General features: G+C 39.7%; 1 protein-coding gene across 1 annotated transcript; it reads left to right on the forward strand.

Moving 5' to 3' along the window:
* The first annotated feature begins 1,344 nt into the window (after positions 1 to 1,344).
* LOC129723590 (mucin-2-like) lies at positions 1,345 to 26,853 on the forward strand. The gene is made up of 2 exons (XM_055677907.1): positions 1,345 to 2,086; positions 25,232 to 26,853. Exons 1-2 carry the CDS (start codon positions 1,886 to 1,888, stop codon positions 26,615 to 26,617), a joined length of 1,587 nt encoding a protein of 528 aa, XP_055533882.1. The 5' UTR covers positions 1,345 to 1,885; the 3' UTR covers positions 26,618 to 26,853.

Here is a 26,853-nt window from a genome sequence, read left to right on the forward strand (position 1 = left end):
ACTTTCTATATTTTTGCATTTTTAATTTTCATTTTACAGTTTGGATCACCGAATTCGGCAGAATTTTATTGAGTTTTTGAACGACTAACTTAACCGCGAACTGTCAAAAAGAAGCGAGTATTTAGGGGGACATACTTGAATGGCGTAGCATTATAGGGCGTATCATCACTGGTTTTCTAGGATGTAAGAATCGCGATATTAGTTAATATCAGGCTAAAATACGAAGGATTTCGTGCACGCTGACCAATCTGAGCAACTTTGCTGAACACCGCAACTTTTTAGAAAGTCGGAACGAAGAGATAAGATCACAGCTTTCTGGGTCTTCGGAAATACGAGATATCTGAAGATTCTATGTGATGCTAAACATTCCGGACGGATGCTGCAATATTTAAATTGGGTGTTGCTTGCTATATTCCGTGGAGTGATTCCAAACTTATGACGGGCAATAATGGCGCAAAAACTTAGATATTCATGGTCATTCGAATCGGCTGGTTGCTGTATTGAAAGTTTAAGTTGATTCTTGAAATCATTTTCACCAGCCTTGTGAATACAGAGACTGTATTCGTTACACCATTTGTATTCACATGATTGTCATATTCTAATTTAGGAAAATTAAAAATAAATACAGCAAAAACTACTTTTAGGAGAGGATAAACATGTTTCCTTTTACTGTACATTAGTACAGGGGAACGAAATTTTCCAATTTATTGGAAGAACTAATTTATGATTTACACCTTTTCGACGTAACACTCGTCGATACTTTTGTTTGTGTCACTCTAGTGTTAACAAACGACAGCGGTGAATCATTAAACATTCTCAGAATCGATAAACAACCTTTCGCATACGATCGGCTCCGGTTTGTTATGTTGAACCGTCCGTTGCTCGCTGCGGTCGGAGGCTTCAATGTCGTCGTTTGTCTCGCAGCAGCAAGCGAACGCGTTCAGAATCCGCGATCCACTAATGCTGATATGATGATGCCATCAGTGTTTCCTCGTCAGTTCCCACAACGCCTGCTGGGGTCAAAGTTGTTAGTTTGTTGTTATTAACGACCGCTCTACCGTTGATAATCGGCTCTTCTCATTCCTTTTCTCTCATGATGTTTCCGCAGTGCGGTCAGCTTTTGCTTAAAATCTTACATTTTATCTACTCTAACCTTAAAACAGCAATTATACTGGAACAGTAAGCCCTATATTTCTAATATACTTTAATAAATTCAAATTGAATCATACAATTTCTAATTCCGATTAGACATTGAGATTGGCAACTATCGCGCCTCGCTCTCTGAGTCTCACGTGCACACAACGATTACTAATTATCTCGCGTATTTCTGCGGTCGCATCGCGACGGCCGTTCAGTCCAGTTTGGTTTGTGCATCGAATCAATGCTGGCGCTAATTCGCTCCGCTAGTGAGTCACTGGAGTGGAAAGAGTGAAAAAAATCGATTCAGCCGAAAAAAACAATCAGTCAAACTGAGTCATTCCATTTGTGCGCGCGCGCCCGTTCACGCTCCCTCTGCCACCGACTAAGGGCAGACTGGAGTGCATCGCGCTGGTCCGTTGGTCAGTTGAACTCACGTCGTCGCGGACTATCCAAGTGGCACGTGCTGTCCGATACTGCCGATCGTGACTTTAAAATAGTGATCTGAAATATTAATTTGCCATAGCCTGATCGGGTTTTACGCTAAATTGAAAAACAACCGGTGGCCAGTGTGAAAATCGCATACTAAAAGCCTGAGCAAACCTGCCTCGGGATTCGCGAGTTTTACGATAAGATAAGATAAGCTTATATCGCAGCAAGAAGCTTAACACTGAACGGTAAGCTTGTTAGTTTGTGAACTATTCTGCTCCCGAAAGGGTCATTTGCGGTACGCACGTAACCGGGCCCGATGACGGTTCTAAGCTCCGGAGAGGGTGGTGTTCCACCGCCTCCCCCACCGCCGATATCGATTTCTCCATCGCCCATCACCGGAACGAACGGGACCGGACCGGACCAGAACCTGCTGCTCTTGGACATTCGTAACGGAATCACCTTAAAGCCGACCAAAACTAGAGATAAAAGCACACCAGCGTTCATAAAAAAATCCAATGTAAGTCGAACAAGTGTAGATAAGTGCATACATACAAACAAACACGGGATACGTCATGCAAAGTTCGTTTTTTGTTATTTTGCTTCTATTACTAGCTCATCCTCACCGGCTTAGCGATATCGAGGTGTTTTTTTTTTCAACCGCTTGCTTACGTACATTATAATAAATTCAATGTCATCCAGCGCTACACGGGTGGGAATTTCCTACAGTCAAAGTACATATGTATATAACGTCGGAGTTTATCTCAAACAGGTTGCTTCGACAGCTGTAGCTTCTAAAAGCGTTGATCATCAAACGAGAAGATCAATTAAACGGGATGATCTGATGCTGCTCGGGCAGAGCATGAAATCTCTATATCGATTGGGATTACGGGAGATCAAGATCTTTGATGTCTGTATCCGTAAGCTTACGTGTGAGCTAATGTTATCAAATGTCAATTATTTTCATTTCATCACAGCACGCCGGCAGCTTAAACTGCTGTGAAAAACCTAATCATCACTAAATCAAAATAAATTGAGCGTGCCCGATTATGTTTCAAAAAATCGTGTCCGCTCGAGAAGGCTTGTGTAATTTATCGAGTGATTTCGAGATATTTTTACAAAACTGTCACCCACCAGTTTTTTGTCGGATGAACTTCGCAACACTCAACTTATTTGCGAAAAGACCCAAGCAAAACATTCGCTATCGAAATATGACTTTTTATTTATTATGTACCTGGAGACCCACTGGAAAGCTGAAAAAGGCACACATGAAAATACAATTGAATAATCTTTTAAACCGCTCTGCAACATCTACAATGTGCTACAAAGAAGCACCCTGGAATCGTTATTTTTTCTCTGTTTGGCAAGGTTTGATTGTTGCAAAAAATGTGATAGTGCCTGCGACGTCTGTGCATTTGAGTGCGAGAGCCGTACTACATTACATCCTTCGATTATTATAATTTATTTTTATGAAAAAGAAAAGATTATTTACGGTTGCTTCTGATTAAAATAGTGTTTTGAAGTATTTTGTATAGCATAAAATAAATACAATTGAAAAAAATCAAAAACAATATAATCTCAGGTAATCTCAGCAAACAAAACGTGGCAACATTCGTTTCTGTAGTTAAAATAATTTACGAATCATTTTGCGACAGCTTGGCTTATAAACTTTTATGTTTTATTTTCACGTTTAAAATAAAAGCAAATTATTCATCACAAATGAGTTTTTGTGTAATCTATACGATAATTTTATCATCTACTTCCAATTATTTGAATCGTTGAAGAATAAGAAAATGTCAAAATAGTTCTAATTATCCAAAATGATAGAAATAATACCAGAATATATATCCAGAAAAGAAACATTTATTCTAAACCATCAAGAATAGAATTAATTCTATTCCGTCAAATTCGTCTATTCCGTGAAAAATGGACAAGGACAGAAGGCGTGACCTAGACTAAGAACAAATTTTCCTCATCCAGGCGGGACTCGAATCCGCAAGTTTCTATGTCTTCGGCATGGTGTTTTGACCAATTAAACTACTGGGAAGGTAGTCTCCTCTAAGAACAATATCGTTCATCCACTAGGGTAACAGGGGTGTTTTGGCCCACTTACATAATTTGGCCAACCCATGAACATTTTTCGCATTGTATCTGATGAATTCAATGAATATTAGGAAACAATGTATGTATCATACAAATAAAATACCGAAGAAGCATACTAAACTATAGTTTTCGGCAAAACACTGACTCTAGGTAGCATTATTTTGGATTCAGTTCACGATTATTCAAAACCATACCTGCGTGAACTCGAAGTCAAGAGGAGGTAGTAGCACTCAACTCAACTTCCGAAATCCGTTGTAACAAATATGTATACTTTTGAAACAATTCATTGTTGTAGTAACATCAATAAAATACCATAGCAACAGCTTTTATACTCTGACAAGTTGGAAAAAAGTTAAATAATAACTAAAGGTACACGCAAAAGTTCAAGTCTTGTACAATCACTACTTCCCGATTCACACAAATTTTGCACTAAAATCGCACAATAAATATGTGAAACGGATAACGCAGCAGTTGTACTGCGAATACATTGACATAGATTGAAATCAGAATATGTATCATATATTGACACTTTATTCCTCACACCGAGTGCATTAGTTACTTACTCTTTCTCCTTTGCTCGTAGGTTTTCCATGCACGTGCGACGAGACTAGATACATTGTGCCGTGTCAAATAAATGTTGTGAAAAAAAAAGAGACTAGATACGTCACATATAGTTTGCAGGTTGCTCTTTCGCTTCTTTTTCGGTTCGGATTGCGACGGGCAAGACGATGTCTCGTCGTTTTATGAAATGAGCGAGACACCCGTGCTGTACATACTTGATGCCAGTGTTGTTAGTCTCACTCATACTGTCGGTGCGTGCTTGCTGCTACTCAGGGGAAAGCGTGTGTGCAAAAGACTTGAGAAGCGTAGCATATGTCTCGTTCTCAAGCAGAAATGAGGAGAAAGGTTTTGCTTCTCGCTCGCTTTGCAATGCTGCTTGATACCAGCTGAAACTGTTTAAGTGTAGTAGTTTGGAGATGACAAATACATTGAAAAAACGCTAGAGCATTAATTGCGTTATGCCCAACACGCAATCATTGTACTGGTTTCAAACCACATCAACAATTGCGCTAAAAACGCAAAATTTTGTACTGGTTTCGCACCATCCAACTTTTGCGTGTAAGGCCGAAATATGTTTATCTCTGTCCAAAGCGGACACATTTTGGCCATACTGAGCCATTGACATCTCTATACCAAGAAACAGTGAATGACAATGAACTCATGTCCTGGGCTCAAACTCATTTATGCCCGCTGGCAGCTGTCAGATAAAGGTGTATGAAAAATGGCATCTCGTTTACTACGTTGAGATGTCAGCCCTTGGAAGATAGTGCGATCAACCCGGTGGCATCACCAGGGCCGGATTTAGACGCTGTGGGGCCCGGGGAAAATTTGTTCGTGAGGCCCTCTTTTCTTAAAAGATTTAGGTATTGTTCTGGAAGGTGACGAGCAAAAAAAAAAGGTTGCCCTAGGACTAGGGGGGCCCCTTCAATCGGGAGGCCCGGGGCATTTGCATCCTTTGCCCCCCCCCCCCCTCAAATCCGGGCCTGGGCATCACTGACGTTTACGTACAACATAAGTGAAGCCAGCATTAACTGGATCACTGGATCAATTTTACATGCAATTTGACAGCTGATTCATCGAAACACGAAAAAAACAGTGTTCATACGTGCATACAGTATCGGCGTTCAGCGGCAGTGTATTTATGTGTTGTTTTCGGGTTATGTATTTATTGCACATAACGTCGAGTGCTTTGCTTGATGAAACAAAAAATGAACGCGTTGCATTATTATAGAATGTACACAACGTTTGTTCTTGCCGATTTCGAACTGCGGTGTTTCTTGCAGGCAGCTGACATCGCGCGATGATTTAATGATCAACATCTCAACGTATGTGTGAATGAGATAAATTATCAACGCTACTTTTGAACATTTACAAAGCTAAGCTGACCTTTTTTTAAATGATTGAAATGATTCGAGCGCATAACTCTGTACAACATATATTATGCTTCGTTCGTCATGCTTACACTTCTGTGTGCACAAACCTTCAAAAACATAGATGAGACTAGCGCCACTGTTTTTCACGGCAGCTTCAGGAAACAAGGCCGATGCCACCGGGTTGAGTGCGATACCATAAGGCTGGGCCAAGTTTTAACAGCTCTTTGTTTACCATTCGGCCGTTAGGTGCTGAATGAAAAAACAGGTAATTATTTCCTAATTTATTACAATTAACAATATGAAACTGACTGCAAAGCCTGCGAGAGTGATATAAACCCGATCTTGCAATTTCCAGAAACCTGAGAAAGAGTTGTTAGCGCAGCTGATGGTTTATTAGCAACTAGATAGATTTATAACAGAGCTGGGGGTATTTGCAGTAAATTCATTTTACAACGCTTACTTCAACTTCTTTCGAAAACCAGCCTGGTTATCGACAGGGGCGTTCCACGACGGATCAAATCTTCACCCTGCGACAGCTCCTCGATAAGTTCCGAGAGTACAACTTACCGACTCACCATCTGTTTGGGGATTTCAGGGCGGCATACGACTCAATGAAAAGGACCGAGCTGTGGCAGATCAAGCTGGAACACGGTTTCCCTACGAAACTAAGCTGAGTCGTATGACGTTGGGATCGAAGTCGTGCGTGCGGATAGCTAGCGAGACATCAGCCGCGTTCGTAACGTTGGATGGACTGAAGCAGGGTGTTGCGCTCTCCAACTTACTGTTAAACATCGCTCTTGAAGGTGCAGGTCGAAGAGCAAACGTGGAAAGAAACGGTACAATCATCACGAAAACTTACATGCTTCTTGGTTTTGCGGACGACATCGATATCATCGGTATCAACCGTAAGGCCGTGGAGGAGGCCTTCGTAGCTTTTAAGAGGGAAGCAGCGAGATTAGGACTTGTCATTAACTCTGCCAAAACAAAGTACATGGTGGCTGGCAGACAGCGTGGAAGTCCCCGTAGTGTTGGTGCTGAGGTGGAGATAGATGGGAAACGATTTGAAGTGATTGACGAATTCGTTTATCTTGGTACGCTTGTGACATGTGACAACGATATGAACTTCTGCGATCGATACTTGGCGGTAAACTAGAATATGGAGTGTGGCGCAGACGCATGAATCACGAGTTGTACCAGGTATGCAAACATGCTGATATAGTGAAGGTAATACAGCGGGGCAGGCTTCAGCGGGCTGGACATGTAGCCAGAATACCTGACGAGAGAGCCGCCAAAACTATCTTTAGTAGAGAACCAGGAAGAGGCCGTCGACTCCGTGGTAGGCCTCGCACGCTGTGGAAGAAGATGCACGATCTGCTGGTGTACGAGGAGACTGGAGAACAGCTGCCCAAGACAGAAAAAGCTGGACATCTCTAATTCGCTCGGCCCTAGACCGGTTAGCGGTCCGTTAGCCAACAAAGAAAGAAAGAAGAAGAAGACTCCCGCTTCTTTATGAAAACTAACAGATAAGATCTGCATATCAACCAAGCGCCTGTTTTTACTTGTTGAATACTGTGGCAGGGAGACTTTTCGTGAAAATATTAGCAAGCTCCTTTCGTGTAGCGACATACTCCACCAATATAGAACCATTTTGGACGGATTCATGGATTCAGTCATACCGAATGTCGAAATGTTTCATGCGCTTTTGATCTCGCGGTTCTGTTGCAATGTGAAAACATAACTGATTGTTCTCAAAAATGACCGTAGGGTTTTTCAAAATGGCGTTGAGTTTAGAGGTATTTACAGGGTGATAAAAAAGTCCGGTCACACAGGAAAATCTCAAAATTTTAAAGAATAAGAAGAAAATGTGAATCTGGCTTTCATAGCTTTATTCAGTAACTCATAAAGATACTTCACAGACGATATCTCAGAATTACACCACCTTTCTCTGATCGAACCAGCTTCAGACGTCTCGGAAAGTCGTCGCAAGTGGTGCGCACGTGCTCCATCGGCATCTCGTCCCAGATTTTCGTGATAACTCGCTTTAATTGCTCCAAATTTGTAATTTTATAGTCGTTTAGCTTCGACATCATGTACCCCACACGGAATAATCCAGTGGATTCAGATCCGGAGACGACGGAGGCCATTCATTCTTCGAAATGAAATCGGTCAAGTTTTCCTCACACCACGCCTGAACAACCTTTGCGATGTGGGATGGGGCGCCATCTTGCTGGAAGCAGTAGTAATCGTCTTCAAACAATAGTTCAGCTTGAGGCAGAACATTTTTATTCAAAACCGTGTCCAGGTAGTACGCTGCGTTGATTTTGACCCCTTTATCGATAAAAATAAGGGGCAGTTTACCTCTCTTGCAAATGGCTCCCCAAACCATCACTGACGTCATATTTTGGAACCGGGAAACGTTCAGCTTGTGCGCAGGAGCTTTCTGGAGGCTCACACTCCAAACTCGATCATTTTGGCGATTGACTGTTCGCTCCAAAAAGAACAGCTTCTTGCCCGAAAAAATAATCTCGTCATCTGCGCGCCAACCGAGCGACTCTCGCGACCGTTGGTACCTCTTGTCCTTTGTAGCTTTGGTAACCCCATGAACCACCTGCTTTTTGTACGTTGTAAGTTTTGAATCCTTGCGCAGAAGCAGGCGGATTGATTCTCGGTTCATTTTAAGGTTCCTGGCCAGCTTCCGTGCAAATTGGGCGGGATTCCGGCGAATCCGGTCTCGTATAATCTTTTTCAGCCTTGGAGTTCTCACAGACCTTGATCGTCCAGATCGTGCCTTGTCCTCGGTGCTTCCGGTCTCTAGGTACCGGTTTATGGTCCGGTACACGAATTTCCGATTGATTCCGAGCGGTTTTAGGTGTTTGAATATGTGTCCGGGTTTTTACCCTTTCACATATTCAGCGATAACTCTGCCATGGCTCACAACTCAATGTAAACAAACTGCACAGAAACGGAACTCTGCCACTTTGGGCAGCAAAGTTAACCCTTTCATTTGAAATATAGATGGCACCAGAGAGATGCAACGTGTAGGCTACAGGCGACCCCAAAAAAGTGTGACCGGACCTTTTTGTCACCGTGTAGGTATTCCTGGGGCAAAATGCACCAGTTAACGGTAATAGAGTATATTCTTGTTAAAGCTGAGAGATACAACCAATGTTATACACTGCATTCCCTTTTTACGCGATTGATGCGTCCGCGCAAAAAAAAAATCGCGTAATTTTGAACAAATCGCGTAAAAAATCGCGTAATTTGGAACAAATCGTGTAGAACAAAGAACGCGTCGTTTTGACAAAATCTTTCGCTATGTGGTAAGTACCTGTGTATGTGTGTATGTATGCGAATACGAGTGTATTTATACGTGTATGTGTGCATTTGCGTGTATGTGTGTGTATGTATATGTATGTATGTATATGTGTGTGTATATGTGTGTATGTATGTGTATGTGTGTGTTGTATCTTGGTTCATACACAAATGTTTCCCATGTCACAAGTCGCGTAATTTCGAGAAAATCGTGGTGCTTATTACGGGAGTCACTTCACGGTGAAATATATTTCACTCTCACGCTCACTTCACTTTTTTAGACCTATTCCCGATTCCACCTAAAGTGAGGTGACAAAAATCACCTCCGTGGAGTGAAATTGACAGTGAAGTAAAATTGAGAATAGGACAAGTGAAATGAGATTGTTTCCCAGCTCAAAAATCCCAGAAAATCGTTTTTATCGTTTTTTTAGATAACACCAGATCTTGACGTGTTCTGCATTTCTAAGACATTCGGCATCAAAAAACATGTTTTTTCCGGTATCGAAAATTTCCTGAACTAGTTTGCATTTTTTCATCGGGCAAAAAAATGAAAATTTGACCGCTTTAAGACACGAATCAAATTCGGATTCGTTTCGTTACTGAAGAATAAATCCAATATTTACCATTAGATCACAAATCAATCTTAAAACTTACGGCATCTTCGTGGAATCATTTCACCGTTCAAAATGGTCGTGAAATAATTCCACGCGAGACGTCGCTTTTTCCGTTCTCACTTCACTGATATGACACTCATAATAACCCAGATTCCGCGGCAGATGTCACTTTGCGACGTTTTTCTCACTTACGTGAGTCCCGTAATAGGATTTTGTTCTCTTCACTCTGATTTCACCGTGAAGTGAGTCCCGTAATAAGGACCCGTGTAAAATAAAATCACGTAAAAAAGTCACGTAAAAACAAAATTCAGTGTATACTGGACATATATACTGATCAGTGTGTACTGATGCTAAAACATTATAGAAAATGCATAACACACATTTTTTTAGGTGAGTATAATATTTTTTAATTTTTTTTTATTTATTAATAATTTTAAAAAGCGTCAATCGAGGCAAAATGCACCCTTGCTGGGGTATAATGCACCGCAACAAATGAGGTAAAATGTACCCTGTCCACGAGGCAGAATGCACCACAATATTGGGGCAGTATGGCTCATTTTGTAATCTTATAAATAATGGCAAAATGGTTTTCTTTGGAATTCCATACACTCGAGCGGTACGTTTTTTTGGAAACACCGTTTTCGATTGCCTCTAGCACCGATCATGGACCTCTGGACAATGCTGGAAACGAGATGAAAAAAATTTGTTTACAAAGAGTCCTTCTGGCCCACACTACGGGAAGCGTTATGCCCAGGGTTACAAATTTTCACTGTCTGTGGTAGATTCTCAGTTGAAACTGAAAACTACGAATATCAGTACCAACACGAAGGAGTTGAAAGCGATAATGGCAGCATTACTGTGATTTCGCACACGCTTTGTTGCTCTAGCGATACTTATGCGTTGTAGAATGAAGGTGCCTACCTACTTCATTGACTTCATGCAATGGATTGGCTCAGATCAAATAATTTCGATATCAATTGAGATATATCATTTATTTCACTGACATGATGTTTGACTGATAATTGACTTGGGTGACACTCAATATCAGTTTGAAGAGAGTGAGAGTGAAACTGCTGTTGTATCATTTTCATTTTCCTGTGTCGAAATTTACGTAACAAAAGAATGTTTCTGGTTACATAACGGTAATTCTCATTGAAACTTACCGATATTTCATCAGAAATATTTTGCTCGACATATATTCGATGCAATAACACTCTTCGCTGGTAGGAAACAACAATTGAAGAGCAAAGAACACTTTTCTCAGCTGAGAAAAAAATTAGATCGTATGCAACGAAAACTTTTTTTGTATTTTTGTATTTATTCACATTTTCTGACATTGTAGTGCTGCCAAATTAACAGGGTGACTATGAAAAACTTAGATTCAAATAATAAAACTATTATTTTGTTATTAAAATCTTTCTCCCATGAAAATCGGAGGGGGTGCACCTTGCCTCAACGGTGCCTATTACCCCAGGTACCCCTATTCCTCAACCAGGTTGCTTCACATGCAGTTTGACTGGGAGAATTGTATTCAGCCTCGGTGGAACTCAATGATAATGACAATGTGTTCCCCACGAAATTGAATTTCCAAAAATCTGAAACAAATATCCAGATATTGTAAATGCTTTCCAAACATTTCCGGGTTTCTTACCGATGGTGGTTGAACGTTTTGCAAATTGATTTAGCATCACACAACATGCATTGGGGACAATTGATATGGGGGATTGAGTCAATTATTTACACAGATCAAGTAAATAATTTCTCAAACATTTAAACTTGCCCTGAAGCTCAAACAGAAGATTATAGCTTTTTAACCATTCCTGTGAATTTTGGTGCCTTGAGCAAAGATAGAAGTGCGTCAAAAAGTCACAGAGTAATTGTCCACGGGGTTCGCCGCCTCTACGTTTACTTACGAGAAAACTCCATTTCAGTCTCTGAAGACTTTGTGCACTTTCAACTTTGCAAGGGTCACCAAAATTCGTAGGTTGTAACACCAGAATTTTGTTTTAAACAAACGAGAACGGATTCGCGCTATTTAAACAAAAGCAATATTACTAAAAGCTAGGAGTCAAATTGACGCAGACTATCTTTCTAGGGTTCTGCCAGTCCCACGAGTGCTAATCTCTAAGTAGTGAATACTGGGGAATTTTGTCCCGAAAAAGATTTCAGTTCACTGTAGCGAAGATAGTGATAATCGTAGTGAACAAGAAGTCGGATAAGTGGCTACTTACGTGATCCATGGTTGGTGCTATAAAAAGTGCATCTTATCAGGTAAACGATGAGACGAACATGGTTCGTGATGGATGTTTAATTAATACATGGCTGAATCACTGGAAAGCCGATAAGCCTCGTTTGCTACCAGTGTCGACTTTAAGATTAACTGCAACAAGTGACAAAAATCTGCTTCTGATCAACACATTTATCAGATTGTTCTGTAATTGGACTCAACCCGACAAGTGCTGGTGATAAACCTCTTACCACCAAGAGAGAGAGGTTATGCACCGATTTTATCGTACAATCACTTGTGTTGTTGTGTCATAAAAAAAGTCATTCGCAACAGTACGGTACATCAATCATGGATTTGTTTTTCTTCGGTAAACGACGACGTGAAAAGTAACAACAAACTCACAAACTGTTCAATATGTAGCAGTTGCCATAAGCCATTTCTTCGGTCATTTTGGCTCTGGCCTCTGTTGTTGCAGGCCCCGACGACGGCGTCGTCACTCGGTCTCAGTGCAATTACTTTTATTTATCACACAGCAAATACGCCGTGTGTACTTTGTGCAGTGTGACATCGTGAAGGCGCAATTCTGACTCATTGTAAGAGCTAGCAGTTTCAATGTTTGAACGCACTTCTCGGTTGCGGCTTTAATTAGTCCCCCAGTTTCCCGAGAAAAATGCGACCATTTTTGTTTAGAATTCAATTCGCGTTGTTGCGAATTGCTAGATGAACCTCGACTATTGTGATTAATATCGCTCAACCTGCCCCGGCAGAGGTAGGTTAGCTCGAATATAAATGGCACGAAAACGAAATAATAAAATGCCAGCCTAGAGTTAAGAGTAGAGTTGCTTTTGGAAAATTACTACCTAAATCGGCAGCTGCGATGAGTTCACACACTTTAACAACGGGTAATTATTCGAGTTAGATTTCGCCTTTCAGATAGTAAGTTATCATTTGTAAGACTGCCAGGGAAATGTTGGTGGAAAGTTTTTTAGGGGGAAATAGAGTATTTGCTTTAGGATGCCATAGAGAAAAAAAAAACGAAACTAATAGTCATTTGCCTTCAGCTTCAATAAATGGCCAATTTTGGTTACTTTCTCTTATGGCTCAGCTGGTGTGCCGCAGATATTCATTGATTGATTAGCTTTGCTTCGGCGATAACGTCTGTCGAGGAGAGGCAAAGTGCGATTCAATCGTAGCCGTATGTTTCTGTTATCAGAGTTTTGAATGGTACGGATTTTCATTGGTCGCATGTTTCCAGACTAAACCATTAAAAATTTCCAAGGTGACTTTAGTCGTAAATCGAATATACTGCAATTTCTTCCCGTTTTAATAATTCTACTTTGTGAAATAACATGACAGATATCACGCTAGCTGTAATATGATAGACACACCCGTGATGCGGTGAGGACAAACACGTCGCTTGCGATTGCTTTGATCGTTTGAGGTTTATTCAGTTGTAGAGTGAACCTGCAGCGCATCAAGGCAATAGTTTTAGTCAGGTGCCAGGGTAGGCATTTGCATTCGAGAATAAAAAGTAATAACCTGCTGAACGGACCTGACTTGCTTCCTCGACATGACAATGATTTTGTAGAATGTTTATTTGTTTGATGTATGACTACTCGAAGGATGATTTTTTGTCACAGGAATAGCGATAAAAAACTAAGAAATAACTCGTTACAATATTTACTTGTGAATAGTTATAGTCACTTACATAGGTTTCACATGGCATATGACAAAATATTTCATTTAAAATTGATTAGTTCCGATTATGCCTATATTCAATGGAGCGCACTCGTTCCGTTGAATTACTAATTAGCGACGCTTATTTTGAATTAGCAAATAAGCACTTTGCTAATTTACGCTAAATTTGGAATGGAAGGCACAAAAAAAGTTCTTTGCAAAAATGATATGCACCAGATACGGCTTTCAGTTTCATTTCATTTAAGGAATACGATCACTATAACCTACACACAAATAACGGTTTGTGACGCTTTACATTCCACGTGAACAGATTTTTAAAAATTTTGACCTCCATAGAAATTCTAAAAATTTTGTATGGACCATGGACATTTCACAGACCCCTCCCCTCAAAGCTGTCCACGTGGAATGTGGATAGCTCCTTACGCACTTTTCGTTTACTAACGGGTGGCAATTAAAAATGTTGATTTTTTTTCTACTGCTGTGAAAAAAGTTGGATGAATTCAAAGAGCTTTTAATGATGCCGCAACAAGAGCGTTGTGCGGCCTTCAAGTCCGCTTTTTGAATGCGACACTTGATTCTACCAATCAACTGTTCGCAATTCGTTGATTTCCAGTTATTTTTGCACCGAAGGAACTCAGAATCCTAAAGCATTCTTCGATTGGACGACACTGAGGTAGATTCGTTGGGTTGCGTATTAGGGATACAAATGAAGTTGAGGGGTTGTTGAAGAACGTTTTTCGTGAACGTTGGTCGAAACACAAACTTCTCATCGGTGTGGTGTTTTTCAAAAATGGAATCACAACTTTGTTCAAACATTCGTTCTGCTATAGATTTTGATGAATAGCTAAGCCACCAGGCTTGAACCAAGATTTAGACAAAAAGGAAAAAGCGACAATCCTTTTGATATTTTGCCTGAGCAAGAAGCTGGTGAAATGGAAGTTATGAGTAATGAAACAATACAAAATGTCAATTCTTTAAAAAAGGAAAAAGTTCCACCTATTGTGGTAACTATTTCTTCTTCAATATTTTCAAAAAGGAACTTTCAACGTTTGTTTCTGACGTTAAAGTTACCTATCAAATTGGGCGTAGAGGCGAATGCCGCTTATTAGCCGACTCTATAAAGGGTCGTAATCGTCTTATTCAGTATTTAACTGAAAAGATGTATAAATTTTTTACATATGACACGAAGAGCCGTTCAAGGTCGTATTGAAAGGTCTCACCAACGATCAAACCGTTGATGAGATCAAACTTACTTTAACAGAATTACTTGGCATAGCCCCTACCCAAGTAATTCTAATGAAACAAAAATCAAGAGGCGATAACAGTCAGAGAACTGGAATTTCCCTTGTTAATTATTTAATTCATTTTAACCGCAATGAGGTTAACAACTTTAATTTTTTTGAAAAAGCACATGCTTTGTATAATGTGCGTGTAAAGTGGGAAATTTATAGGAAGTATGGCGGAGGTGAAAAGCATATCACCCAATGCCGTACTTGCCAACGTTATGGCCATTCCAAATCCTGTAACATGGACCAAAAATGTCTTAATTGTGGAGACTCTTCTCACAAAAAGGACACATGTCCTGTGAAAGAGATAAAAATTTTCGCTGTGCGAATTGTAACGGCAACCATATGTCAAATTTTTATCAATGCCCAGTCCGTTTAGCAATTGTTAAGGCAAGGCAAGGTGAACAAAATTCAATTTCTCAATTAAAACCAACTTCAAAACAAAATTCTCCAAGCGTACCAGTGACGCATAGTTTACCTACTCCTTTGCATACCCGTTTAACTTATGCACAGGTTACAGGTAGTTCGAACATTATACCGCCTAGTGTTGGTAGTTCGAAAATGACCGTTAATATGGGTAAGCAAACACGCTAGAAAATAATTGTACACCTATTACTCCAGCTAATATTGCTGCCGAAAATATTTTTTCTAATGTCAACTGCCTGGGGCCTATTACGGCAGGTAAACTCTTATTTGCAACAGGCAATGTTCGATCTTATGAACGCCATGTTGCAGGCAAAATCAATGTTTGAAGCCATTCAAATAGGCACAAATTTTACTATTAAAATTGTTTCCAATTTAAAATTTAGCAATGATTTTAAATAAAACAATTAAAATATTAAATTGGAATGCTCGCTCATTGAAGGCCAATGAGAATGAGCTTTTTAATTTTTTAACAGTAAATAATGTGCATATTGCAATTATTACTGAAACATTTTTGAAACCTAACATAAAATTAAAATATGATCCCAATTACGTGGTTCATAGATATGATAGGATTCAGGGTTCCGGCGGTGGAGTTGCAATTGTTATTCATCGCCGAATCAAACATCGTGCTCTTCCCCACCTTGAGACGAAAATTATTGAAACTTTGGGAATTGAAGTTCAAACTGAACTTGGGACTTTATTTATTGCCGCAGCATATTTACCATTTCAATGCACACGCCAGCACAAAAATTATTTTAAAGGTGATTTACAAAAACTCACCAGAAATCGTTCGAAATTTTTTATAATCGGCGGTTTTAACGCTAAACATCGTTCATGGAATAATTCTCAAAGTAATTCCAATGGCAAAATTTTATTCAATGATTGTTCTTCAGGATACTAATCTATTCTGTCTCCGAATAGTCCTACATGCTTTTCTTCCGTAAGAAACCCTTCAACAATTGATTTGGTGCTTACAGATCAAAGTCATGTATGTAGTGATTTGATCACACATGCTGACTTTGATTCTGACCATCTTCCAATAACTTTTTCTTTATCACATGAATCAGTTTTAAACCTCATGAGCTCTGTTTTTAATTATAACAAGACTAATTGGGAAAGATACAAAACTCATATTGAGAGAAATTTCAATAATGAGCTTGATTTGCAAAACGAAGTGAATATTGATTCCGCTTTGGAAGCATTAAAATGTGCAATTGTTGTTGCCAAGAATTATTCTGTTCCAAAGGCTCAAGTGAAATTTGATTCCCCATAATTGACGAAAATCTTCAACTTCTAATTCGTTTGAAAAATGTCCGCAGACGTCAATATCAACGTTCTCGTGACCCTGTTTTTAAAACTATTTATGAAGATTTACAGAAAGAGATTAAACATAGATTTACTCTTCTGAGAAATCAACATTTTGAGACTAAAGTTGAAAAATTGAAACCATATTTAAAACCTTTTTGGAAGCTGTCGAAGATTCTTAAGAAACCTTCAAAGCCTATTCCAGTTTTAAAAGATGGTGAACGTTTTCTTGTATCCAATGAACAAAAGGCTCAAAGACTTGCTCAGCAGTTTGAGAGTGTTCATACTCCAAATTTGAATTTTGTGAGTCCAATTGAAAATGAAGTCACACGTCAATTTGATTTAATTTCTTCCCAGAATTTTTCACCTGCAAAAATAATTGAAACTAACTTGAATGAGATTAAATCAATTATTAAAAATTTCAAAAATATGAAAGCACCTGGTGACGATGGAATCTTTATTATACTAATCAAACATCTCCCTGAGAGCACAATGGAATTTTTAGTGAAAATTTTCAATCGCTGCTTCAAAATTGCATATTTTCCCAATTTATGGAAAAATTACTCCAATTTTAAAACCGGATAAGAACCCAGCTGAAGTTTCAAGTTATCGAACAATCAGTTTGCTTTCTTCAATAAGTAAACTGTTTGAGGGGAGCTCCGTAGCCGCAAGGTTGCAGAGTCCGCTTTGGTAAGCGGGTGGTCGTGGGTTCGAAGCTTAGTAGAATCAGGCCATTTGGTTGTCAAAGGACTTTAAGCATGGGTTTATTCTCAGGCTCCCCACCACGAACCCTTCCTTCAATCTGGATTCTACAGTACCCCTGTTGACTCTCCTCCTAATAAAAATAAGTCCCTATTAAAATAAAACTGGTGTGAGTAACATATAAAAGTTCTCTCCAGGGAATTGTAACTAGGCGATATTGTTAGGATGGACAGAGGCTCGGTATAGTAGAGCAGTAAGCTTGAAACGGAAAGGTAATAGTTACACAAAAGCACTGATATGAATGATAAGCGTATCACTTGCTTCAATAGTGTTACTGCTGATATGAAGTGCGGAGTACAGAAAACACCTGGGCAATATCACAATATATCTAAGCTCTGGTCGCAGTGATAAGTCCACACAGGAAAAAAAAACTGTTTGAGAGAATTTTTGCAAATGAACAGTTTGGATTTCGCCATGGGCGTTCCACAACTCATCAATTGCTCAGAGTTACTAATATGATACGAGCTAACAAATCTGAAGGTTATTCCACTGGAGCTGCTCTTTTAGACATAGAAAAAGCATTCGACAGTGTTTGGCATAAAGGTTTGATTGCGAAATTGCAAACTTTTAATTTTCCAATTTTCCTAATCAAAATTTTAAAAAATTATCTTACTGATCGAACTCTGCAGGTTGTCTATCAGAATTTAAAATCTGATAGATTTCCTGTCAGAGCAGGTGTACCTCAAGGTTCAGTCTTGGGTCCAGTCCTGTACAACATATTCACTTTAGATCTTCCTGATTTGCCTCCAGGATGCACAAAGTCATTGTTCTGCGATGACACAAGCATTTCCGTAAAAGGAAAAAATCTTCGTGTCATATGCAGTCGATTGCAGAAAAGTTTAGATATTTTTTCTTCCTACTTGCAAAAGTGGAAAATCTCTCCCAATGCTTCTAAAACTCAAATGATAATTTTTCCGCATAAGCCTAGGGCTTCTTTCCTCAAGCCAAACAATAATCACGTTGTCAAGATGAATGGGGTTATTTTAAGTTGGTCCGACAAGGTTAAGTACTTGGGACTAATTTATGATAAAAAACTTATTTTCAAAGAGCACATTGAGAGTATACAAGCCAAGTGCATCAAATATACGAGATGTTTATATCCTCTCATTAACAGGAATTCTAAACTTTGTTTAAAGAACAAACTTTTGATTTACAAACAAATTTTTAGACCAGCAATGCTTTATGCTGTACCGATTTGGTCAAGTTGCTGTTCAACAAGGAAGAATATAATAATAAAATTCTGAAAATGATTTTGAAGCGTTCCCTTGGTTTGGTACACTCGAATTACATAGACTTACTGGTGTTGAACCATTAGAAGCTATGTCAAATAAAATTATTAACAATTTTCGACAAAAATCGTTGCAATCCTCAATTGCTACGATAAGCTCTCTTTATAGCCAATAAGTTAGCAATTAAGTTAGTTGTAAGTTTACTTCCCCTTTTCTGACAAGTAGGTTTAAATCCCTACGAATGATAAGTCCTAACTGCGAAAGCAAACAAATCCTAACAATTAAAATTACAAATTTCCAACAGTGTTGAGAAGTCACCATTTGTGATTGGACACACATACTCATTATTTACTAATATTTATCATAAATACTTCAGCTACTAACAAATCCCCCCCTTAAAAAAAAAAAGCTTTCTAAACACCCACGTCGTGTGACAACTTGGGTTCTAGTGCCAATTCAATAGATTAGGGATGAGCGAACGGCTCACGAGCCGTTCATATGAACCGGTTCTTAGAAAAGAGCGAAAGAACGAACGGCTCACGAAAAAGAGCCACCGTTCTTTGAGCGCAACAGAACTGATGGGTTCGCGCGAACCCGAAGTTCACCGAGAAAACACGAACTGTCAACGCTCGTGAATCGTTGCGAACCATGAGCCGCTCATATGAGTCGGTTCAGAACGGTGAGTGAGCGGTTCAGAGCCGCTCTTGCAAAAGAGCCGTTTCGCCCACCCCTACAATAGATCATACCCTGGTATCTTTCAGAAAGGATTTTGGTAGATACATAGCTACAATTTGTGCAGATACATGGCCAGCAGGTCACTACGAACCACCGTAAATGAAGTCTATTGAAAAAGAGAAAAAGAGAGTATTGATCTTTGGACGGGTTGTTGGTTGAGCGGGCATCAAGGTGGGCCGCTGAAAGATCCGAAACAACTGGAAAAGGGTAGGTTTTCGAAGTATTTCTTTAGCTCCCCGTGTTGATTGCAAACCGTTGTCTGTTGAAAATATAAACATCTTTGGCTCAAACTTAATTTTTTATTTTTTTACTTTTATTTTTTACTTTTGTAAAAATGAAGCGTTTGAGAAAACGGGAACACTCGGGCCTGTGTTTACCGAAGCTTCTGAAGGGCTGTTTTATTTAGAACACTGTGGGTTCCCGTTTCGTATAAGCACTGAAGGGCAATGAAAATACCCTTCGTGGCATCGCTTAAAACACACACGCAGTGGTGTGGTGGGTTTGGACATGCCTGGTTTCAAATGGCATTTGCTTGTTGACCGAGATTTACGTCACAATCCAAACGCCTGCTTCTGTTTACCTTTTTTCGCTACTAGAACAGACGAATGTCTTCTTCTTCCTCCCCTGTATATACCTCATTGGTTCGAAGTGACCTGCTGGCAAGTTGTCACACGACGTGGGTGTTTAGAAAGCTAATTTTCCTCTTTTAGGGGGAGTAATCAATCTACAGTAAAACTTGATAGTTAATATTTTAAGCAAGCTCTCCGATAATGAAGATAACGTGAGCAAAATACTGAAGGTATGGTTTTGCTCACGTTATCTTAATCCTACACGAAAATGTTTGACACTACGTAGGGGTGTTTAGAAAGCTGATTTCTCACTTTTAGGAGTATAAATCACACAACGAATACTATCAAAATATAGGGATTGATATTCTAAGCATTTTCTCCGAAGATACTATGAGCAAAAAATCACGCTTTCCAGCTTAATTTTACGCGAAACTGTTTCTCATCACGTTGTAGAGTTTGCAATAGCAGCATTCCGCAGCAGTGTTGCTGGAAAAATTCAATGTTGAGCCGTTCGTCAGACATTCGATCAGTTTAAGGTGAATAACTTTTTCTACAAATTTTGTAGCGCCTTACAGTCTTCAGAAGAATTATCCCCAGGAAAATTTCCTACAAATATCATGTATTGGTTTATTATCATGTATTGGTATATTTTTAGGAGCCAACTGGAAATTTCTAGAGGATAAGTTTTGAAAAAGTGGATTTTCCCGTATTAAATCGTATGGAAACTTTAAAAATCGGGCGCAAATCAGCCGTTCCACCGATCGATCTGAAAAGTTACACAGTTGTTACAGGACCCATAAGGAACACGAAAAGTGCATGGGAGCTAATATTTATTTTTTGTCCCACCCTAGTGCACACTTCTGAACGGAGCAGCTTCATTGTTTTCGCCATCACGGTTGGAGTTCGACTGATAGAGCTGTCATTTTTTTCTGCTGACTAATGGGTTACTATAATTGGTGCTGCATGGGAAGTTTCGTCAGTGTGTCATGTGAAGGTTAACCCCATGAAAATCGGCAGTTTTTGTCTTTTTTCTGATGCAAACGCTAAAACACTTTTATCCACTCTCTTTCTTGTTATATCTTGTCTTGTTTTTGACGTAGGACTACGTCTTTGTTTTTCATACTAGATTACATTTTGTGAAATTGAAAATGAAACTGGCAAATGTTGTGTCAGATTTGAAACGATTATTATAGCAAGCGAACGACTTAATGCATCTTAGTCATTTATGTTTCGGTGGATAGATAAAATGTGTGACAACTGTTTGATAAAGGGTAATTTTTTATGAATTTGGTTTTTCTTTAAAAAAACGCATAAAAATTACAAAACTGTTTGAAATCTTTATTTGAGCCGATAAATTGGTTTAAGCTATTAACTACCATATGCTACGTTTTAAATGGTCCATACGAAAAGTCCAATTTTGGGTCACTTTTTCGAGCATTTCGGCTGGTATCTCGCGAATAACGCGTGTAATGTTGTCTTCCAAGGCTGGAATTGTTGTTGGCTTATCCGCATACACGAGAGACTTAACGTAGCCCCACAAAAAATAATCTAGCGGTGTTGAATCGCATGACCTAGGCGGCCAATTCACCGGTCCATTTCGTGAGATGAATTGCTCACCGAACTCATTCCGCAATATGTCCATTGATTCGCGCGATGTGTGGCACGTTGCTCCGTCTTGCTGGAACCACATGTCAACAAGACCCAGCTCTTCCATTCCCGGCAAAAAAATCAGAAATCATCGCACGATAGCGAGCGCCATTGACCGTAACGTTGCGATTTTGATCATCTTTGAAGAAGTACGAACCAATGATTCCTCCAGCGTGTAAACCGCACCAAACCGTGCATGTTCTGGGTGCATTAGCGATTCTTGTATTGCCTCTGGTTGCTCTTCGATCTAAATGCGGCAATTTTGCTTATTAACATACCCATTTAACCAGAAATGAGCTTCGTCACTGAACACAATTTTTTGGTAAAAAGTGGATTTTCGGCAAGTTGTTCTATGGCCCAAAAATTCGATTATTTGTAAGCGTTGTTCAGGCGTAAGTCTGTTCATGGGGAAATGGCAAACCAAACTGAGTGCATGAGACTTTGAAAGCTGTCAGAATTCCCGCGTGAACTGTCAAATCTGAATACACGAAAAACCAAATAGCAAAAAAATCACCCTTTATAATGTTTAACATTGTTGCTTCACTGCCTAATGGGGAAAAAAGGTAAAAAGTTCCAAGGATAAGATTTCCCATGCATTTCCCTCGCTATTGGCTTGCTTCCCGAGCACGGATAACAATAACATGGACGGAATAAATTCCACTGCCTACATATTTTGACTCAACAAAGTGTTTTGTTCCGTTTGTCTTTCTCGAAACTGCGTGGCCACGCCCTAGTGGCAAAAATCTACGCTGAACTCGATACAAAAGACTGCGTATAGAAAATTCAGCTTCAGTCTAGTTTGTCACACAATAGCGAGTGGAGTATAGCTGTTAGAGGTACGCGACATTGAGAAAAGAGAGCTGCATACGAGTCAACTCCCAGGCATTGCGGAACATGTTACCTTTATTTTGCATACGGCAGCAGCAGTTACCATCGTACGCTGCAGGATATTTTGCTGGCACAGCTACTGGAGGGCACAGCGGAGAGCAAATTATATCATGCGCGGCCAACAAAATATTCAATGCTACCGATGGTGCGATCATCAGCGTTCTGTAGCACAAATTTCATACTGAGGATTATAGAATCGGTTCTTTTCAGAACTATAGATGCTTGAAGATAAGAGTTATGAGAATTAATCATTATCCAATTTATTTCTTTTGCTTTTCAAGATTTTACCCTTTTTCGCCTCAGAAATAACTTCTGGTTACGCCACTGCATCATACAAGTAAAATAAAGAAAAGAAATATTTATTTTATGTTCGTTAATCGCAAAATTTCAGTAGTTTTTGTGTGATTTGATTATCCGGAAAACTCGGTTATCCGGAATGAAAATTTTTTAGATTTTCCGGGTAATCGCGTCCGACTGTATTACTAGTGTAAAATTTTCATGTATTCATGCATCGTTAGTTTTACAATAACGACCATCAAATATAAACTGTAGTGTTGCCTATGAACAGTTCATCGCAGCATATAATACATACATTTAGTCCTGCGTCACCATTTCATACAACCCCTAGGGCTGTATACCTTGTAGTATTTTTCTTGAGAACCGTTCGCCCAATCATCTTGTTGTCAAAGAAAAAAATGTATGTATAATACTGAGGATAAATTAAAAAAAACATGTATTTTCCTAAATATCAAAAATTGTTGGAACTTAATTTTGAAATAACACGAAAACTGATGCATTCTGAATGTTTTTGATTTCCAATGACTGTCTGAATCTTTTAAAATCATTAGAACACAAAAATTTTGAAAAATATTGATATTAGAATTTTTTTAATTTAATCTTCCATAAAAAAGTTTATTTTCGTTTCTCCATCCTAGAGTTTTTTTAAGTAGCGTTAGAGCTTAAAGTTTCTTAAATAAAAAAATCAACTCTTTTTTTAAATTTATTTTATTTTATTATAAATTTATTTTATTCAAAAAAAAACCTGTGGAACTTCGAATAATACTTTGTATATAATAATAGTCTAAGCTTCAGATTGGTTTCTCTTTTTTCTTTTTTTTTTTCTTTTTTTTTCTTTCTTTTTTTTCAAAAACGCTACCTTACAGCCGCTATTTAACTGCGGTTATTCGGGTGTTTTATCAGAATGCTCGTGGACTTTGGACGACGTCATTTTGTTAGACGTAATCTGATATGGAGCTACCACTTTCTGTAACCCCTTATTACACTCCAAACTCATTACGCACTCACAGGCGAATCATCTCTGCTTCATTGCAAAAACATTATGGTTTGTTCCTGGGCGATCTGTAACAACAAATCTGATGGATTTCACGTCGAATTGTATTTCTGAACTCGAACGAAACGTACAGGTTGACGTTATTTACACTGACCTCAAAGCTGCCTTCGACCGAATTGATCATCGAATACTGCTGAACAAAATTTCCCGTCTTGGTGCTTCATCACGGTTCGTTAAATGGCTAGAATCATTCCTGTGTAATAGAATTTTGCAAGTTAAGCTTGGATCAGGTGTATCGTCTGCGTTCACGAACAAGTCTGGCGTACCACAGGGTAGTAACCTAGGACCGCTTCTTTTCATTATATTCTTCAATGACGTTGCTGATGCACTTGGGATTTGTTGCAGATTAGTTTACGCCAATGATTTGAAAATTTACTTGACGATTCGCACCATCGAGGATTGTTATCATCTACAATCACTTTTAAATACCTTTGTGACGTGGTGTAAACTAAACTCGCTAATTCTAAGTATTGCTAAATGGGAAGTGATAACCTTTCACCGCATTGAACGGCCAATACTTTTTGATTATGCTGTCGACGGAGAAGTGCTGCGCAGAGTAGATTACGTCAACAACCTTGGAGTTATACTTGACAGAAAGCTGACCTTCGATAGTCACCGTACTGCAATTATTTCGAAAGCAAGTCGGCAATTAGGATTCATCGCAAAAATTGGACGTGACTTCAAGGATCCCCATTGTCTAAAAGCTTTATACTGCTCACTTGTACGACCCCTAGTAGAAAACGTAAGTGTGGTTTGGAGTCCGCACCAGCTTTCATGGAACCTGCGCCTCGAGCGTATACAGAGACGTTTCGTCCGATTGGCCCTGAAAGAACTACCTTGGCGTGATCCTACGAATCTGCCACCCTACCCGGATCGTTGCCGCCTGCTTGGACTAGACACTCTAGAGCACCGCCGCAAAGTACAACAGGCTGTATGCATTGCCAAGATTCCAAACGCTGAACTGGATTCCCCGAAGTTGCTGTCATTGATGAATTTCCGTGCACATCAACGTATGCTGAGGCCCTCTTCGATGCTTTTGAACCAATTCCATCGCACGAACTATGGTTATTATGAACCTGTTGCCTTTTGTGTGAGAACATTCACGAGTGTCGAGCATCTTTTTGATTTTGGTGTGCCTAGTCATATTTTTAAACGTAGGTTAACTAATTCTAGTTACTTTTAATGATTATCCTTTTTCATTAAGACTTTATGTCAGATGATGCACTTAGAAATAAACAAATAAACAAATTAGAAACAAAACCCTTTCGTAGCTACAACACCTAAGCAAATAGTATCAATTTTCAAATGAGCAATATGAACAAAACACACTTTCAGCGGTAGTAACATCAATCATATTTTTTTTTGCTGAACACTCAAAAAGCAAAATGATTGTGCTAAATGCCATCAACACTAGTCAAAACCCAATCAGTCATCGATTTTTGTAGTGGGAAAATAAAAGAATAAAACCTGCTTATCAATCAACACATTCTTCACCTTGCTAATGCATGGCACCCGATAAGGGGAAAAAACTTGAAATCGTTATCAGACCGCTAACCTATCTCCCATAATTTATTTTCAGGGTGTACATAAGCCCCCATCGCCGCCACCCACGCAGGCCGAGAATGAAACCGCATCCCCTCAGGAGGACATGAAAGATGCCCTTCAGGAGGAGCTACGTAGTACTCTTAGGCGAAAGATCAAGAAGCAGGATGTCGAAATGGGTAACTGTGCGAAGAACGATGAGATCGAGAAAGCAATGACCATTAACCGAACAGAGATTCAGCTGAAGGTTAACACTTCTGCCAGTTCCTCCCCAAGTATGCTACGTAGAGATGCTAGCCCTGTTGTGAAGAGCCCTCTTCTACCGAGAGCTGCCTTGAACACTGATAACGCAACTAATGGAAATAGTGAAAGCTTGCCCAAGCCACTCGAGATAGTGAAAAGTCCAGTTTTGCAAAGACCACCAGCAAAGCCAGAAAGAACATTCACTACTCAAGTGGCAAATAATGCCCAGATAAATAACACAATTGCTACCAATAACGGTCTAACTCAGAAGGAAGTCCCCAGAGCAATGAGCCCGGTAAAGTCCTCAATCGTCAAACCAGCGACTAATTCCAAGCTAGTAGAACCTGGTACCCTAAAAAAAGTTCCCCAACACCGGGAGCTTAAGATTGACGTCAACTCCACCGGCACAAGTGACGGGCTGAAAAACGCAATCTTATCACCGGAAGTGAAAAGCGGTTACGCATCGATACGACCATCCCAGATAAAGACACTCACCAAACAGGGCAGTCTGGTATCGCACACTGACATTGTGGAACAGCCCAAACCCGTCATCAAAAGTCCCATCGCGCTGGTAGAGTCCCCAAAACCTTATCACTACTCACCCCCCACACCGAAAGCTTCGAGTTCTCCCAGCAGTGGGCAATCGTCACCACGAACCCCTACCCGAACAACCATACTGGACACGAAGTTCAGCCGTAGCCTCAAATCCCCGCTTTTACCGACAGCGATGGACCCGAATGCTCCCATGAAAAAGCTACTAATATCACATCCGAAGGCAAGTTTCACCCTGCCCCGAACTAACAAACATTCTACCCGACAAACCATTCTACCGTCCGAGAGGGGCCATAGCACAGACCAAAAACCAGTATTCCGTATTCTAACAGCACTGGAACAGGCTGAACGAAGCGATGCCGTAGTAAAATCCGATGGCAATCAACAGCCGACCCAACAGCAGCCTTCCACCACCGTGAAGGCTGATGTCCCCGGAACGGAACCGGTCCTGACATCGTACGTTAGCTTCGCCAAGGATTTAGCCAACGCACCGAACAACTATCCGGACAAGGTCACTACGAAGTCCACCACCACCGTGAAGCAGGATCTCTTCTTCGATAACATGAACCTGCGGGACATCAAGATCGATATAGTCGAGAACGGACAGCTGAGAGTTACGAACAAATAGGCGGGGATTATGTTTGTGTTTCAGGCAGCTAGCGTAGAAAGATTTTTCACAAGATGTGAGAAGAGTGAAAACGGTTTTCACGACCTGTTGGTGTATGTTTTAGTCATTTTTTCCTATATAAATATATTTTTCCTGGTAATATTTAATATGAGAAATATAAGCTTTTTAAATGTATCAAAGATGCGATGAGTTTAAAAATAATTTGTGAGTCAATAAAAACGTTATATCCATTCGCA

Source organism: Wyeomyia smithii, chromosome 2 (genome assembly GCF_029784165.1).
Source record: "Wyeomyia smithii strain HCP4-BCI-WySm-NY-G18 chromosome 2, ASM2978416v1, whole genome shotgun sequence".
Classification (NCBI taxonomy): Eukaryota; Metazoa; Arthropoda; class Insecta; order Diptera; family Culicidae; genus Wyeomyia; species Wyeomyia smithii.

What these genes read in the sequence shown, in the direction of transcription:
- LOC129723590 (XM_055677907.1), top strand. Translation starts at nt 1,886, where the DNA reads ATGACGGTTCTAAGCTCCGGAGAGGGTGGTGTTCCACCGCCTCCCCCA. An exon ending in CGTTCATAAAAAAATCCAAT is followed by an intron (nt 2,087 to 25,231) that starts GTAAGTCGAACA and finishes ATTTATTTTCAG; the next exon opens with GGTGTACATAAGCCCCCATC.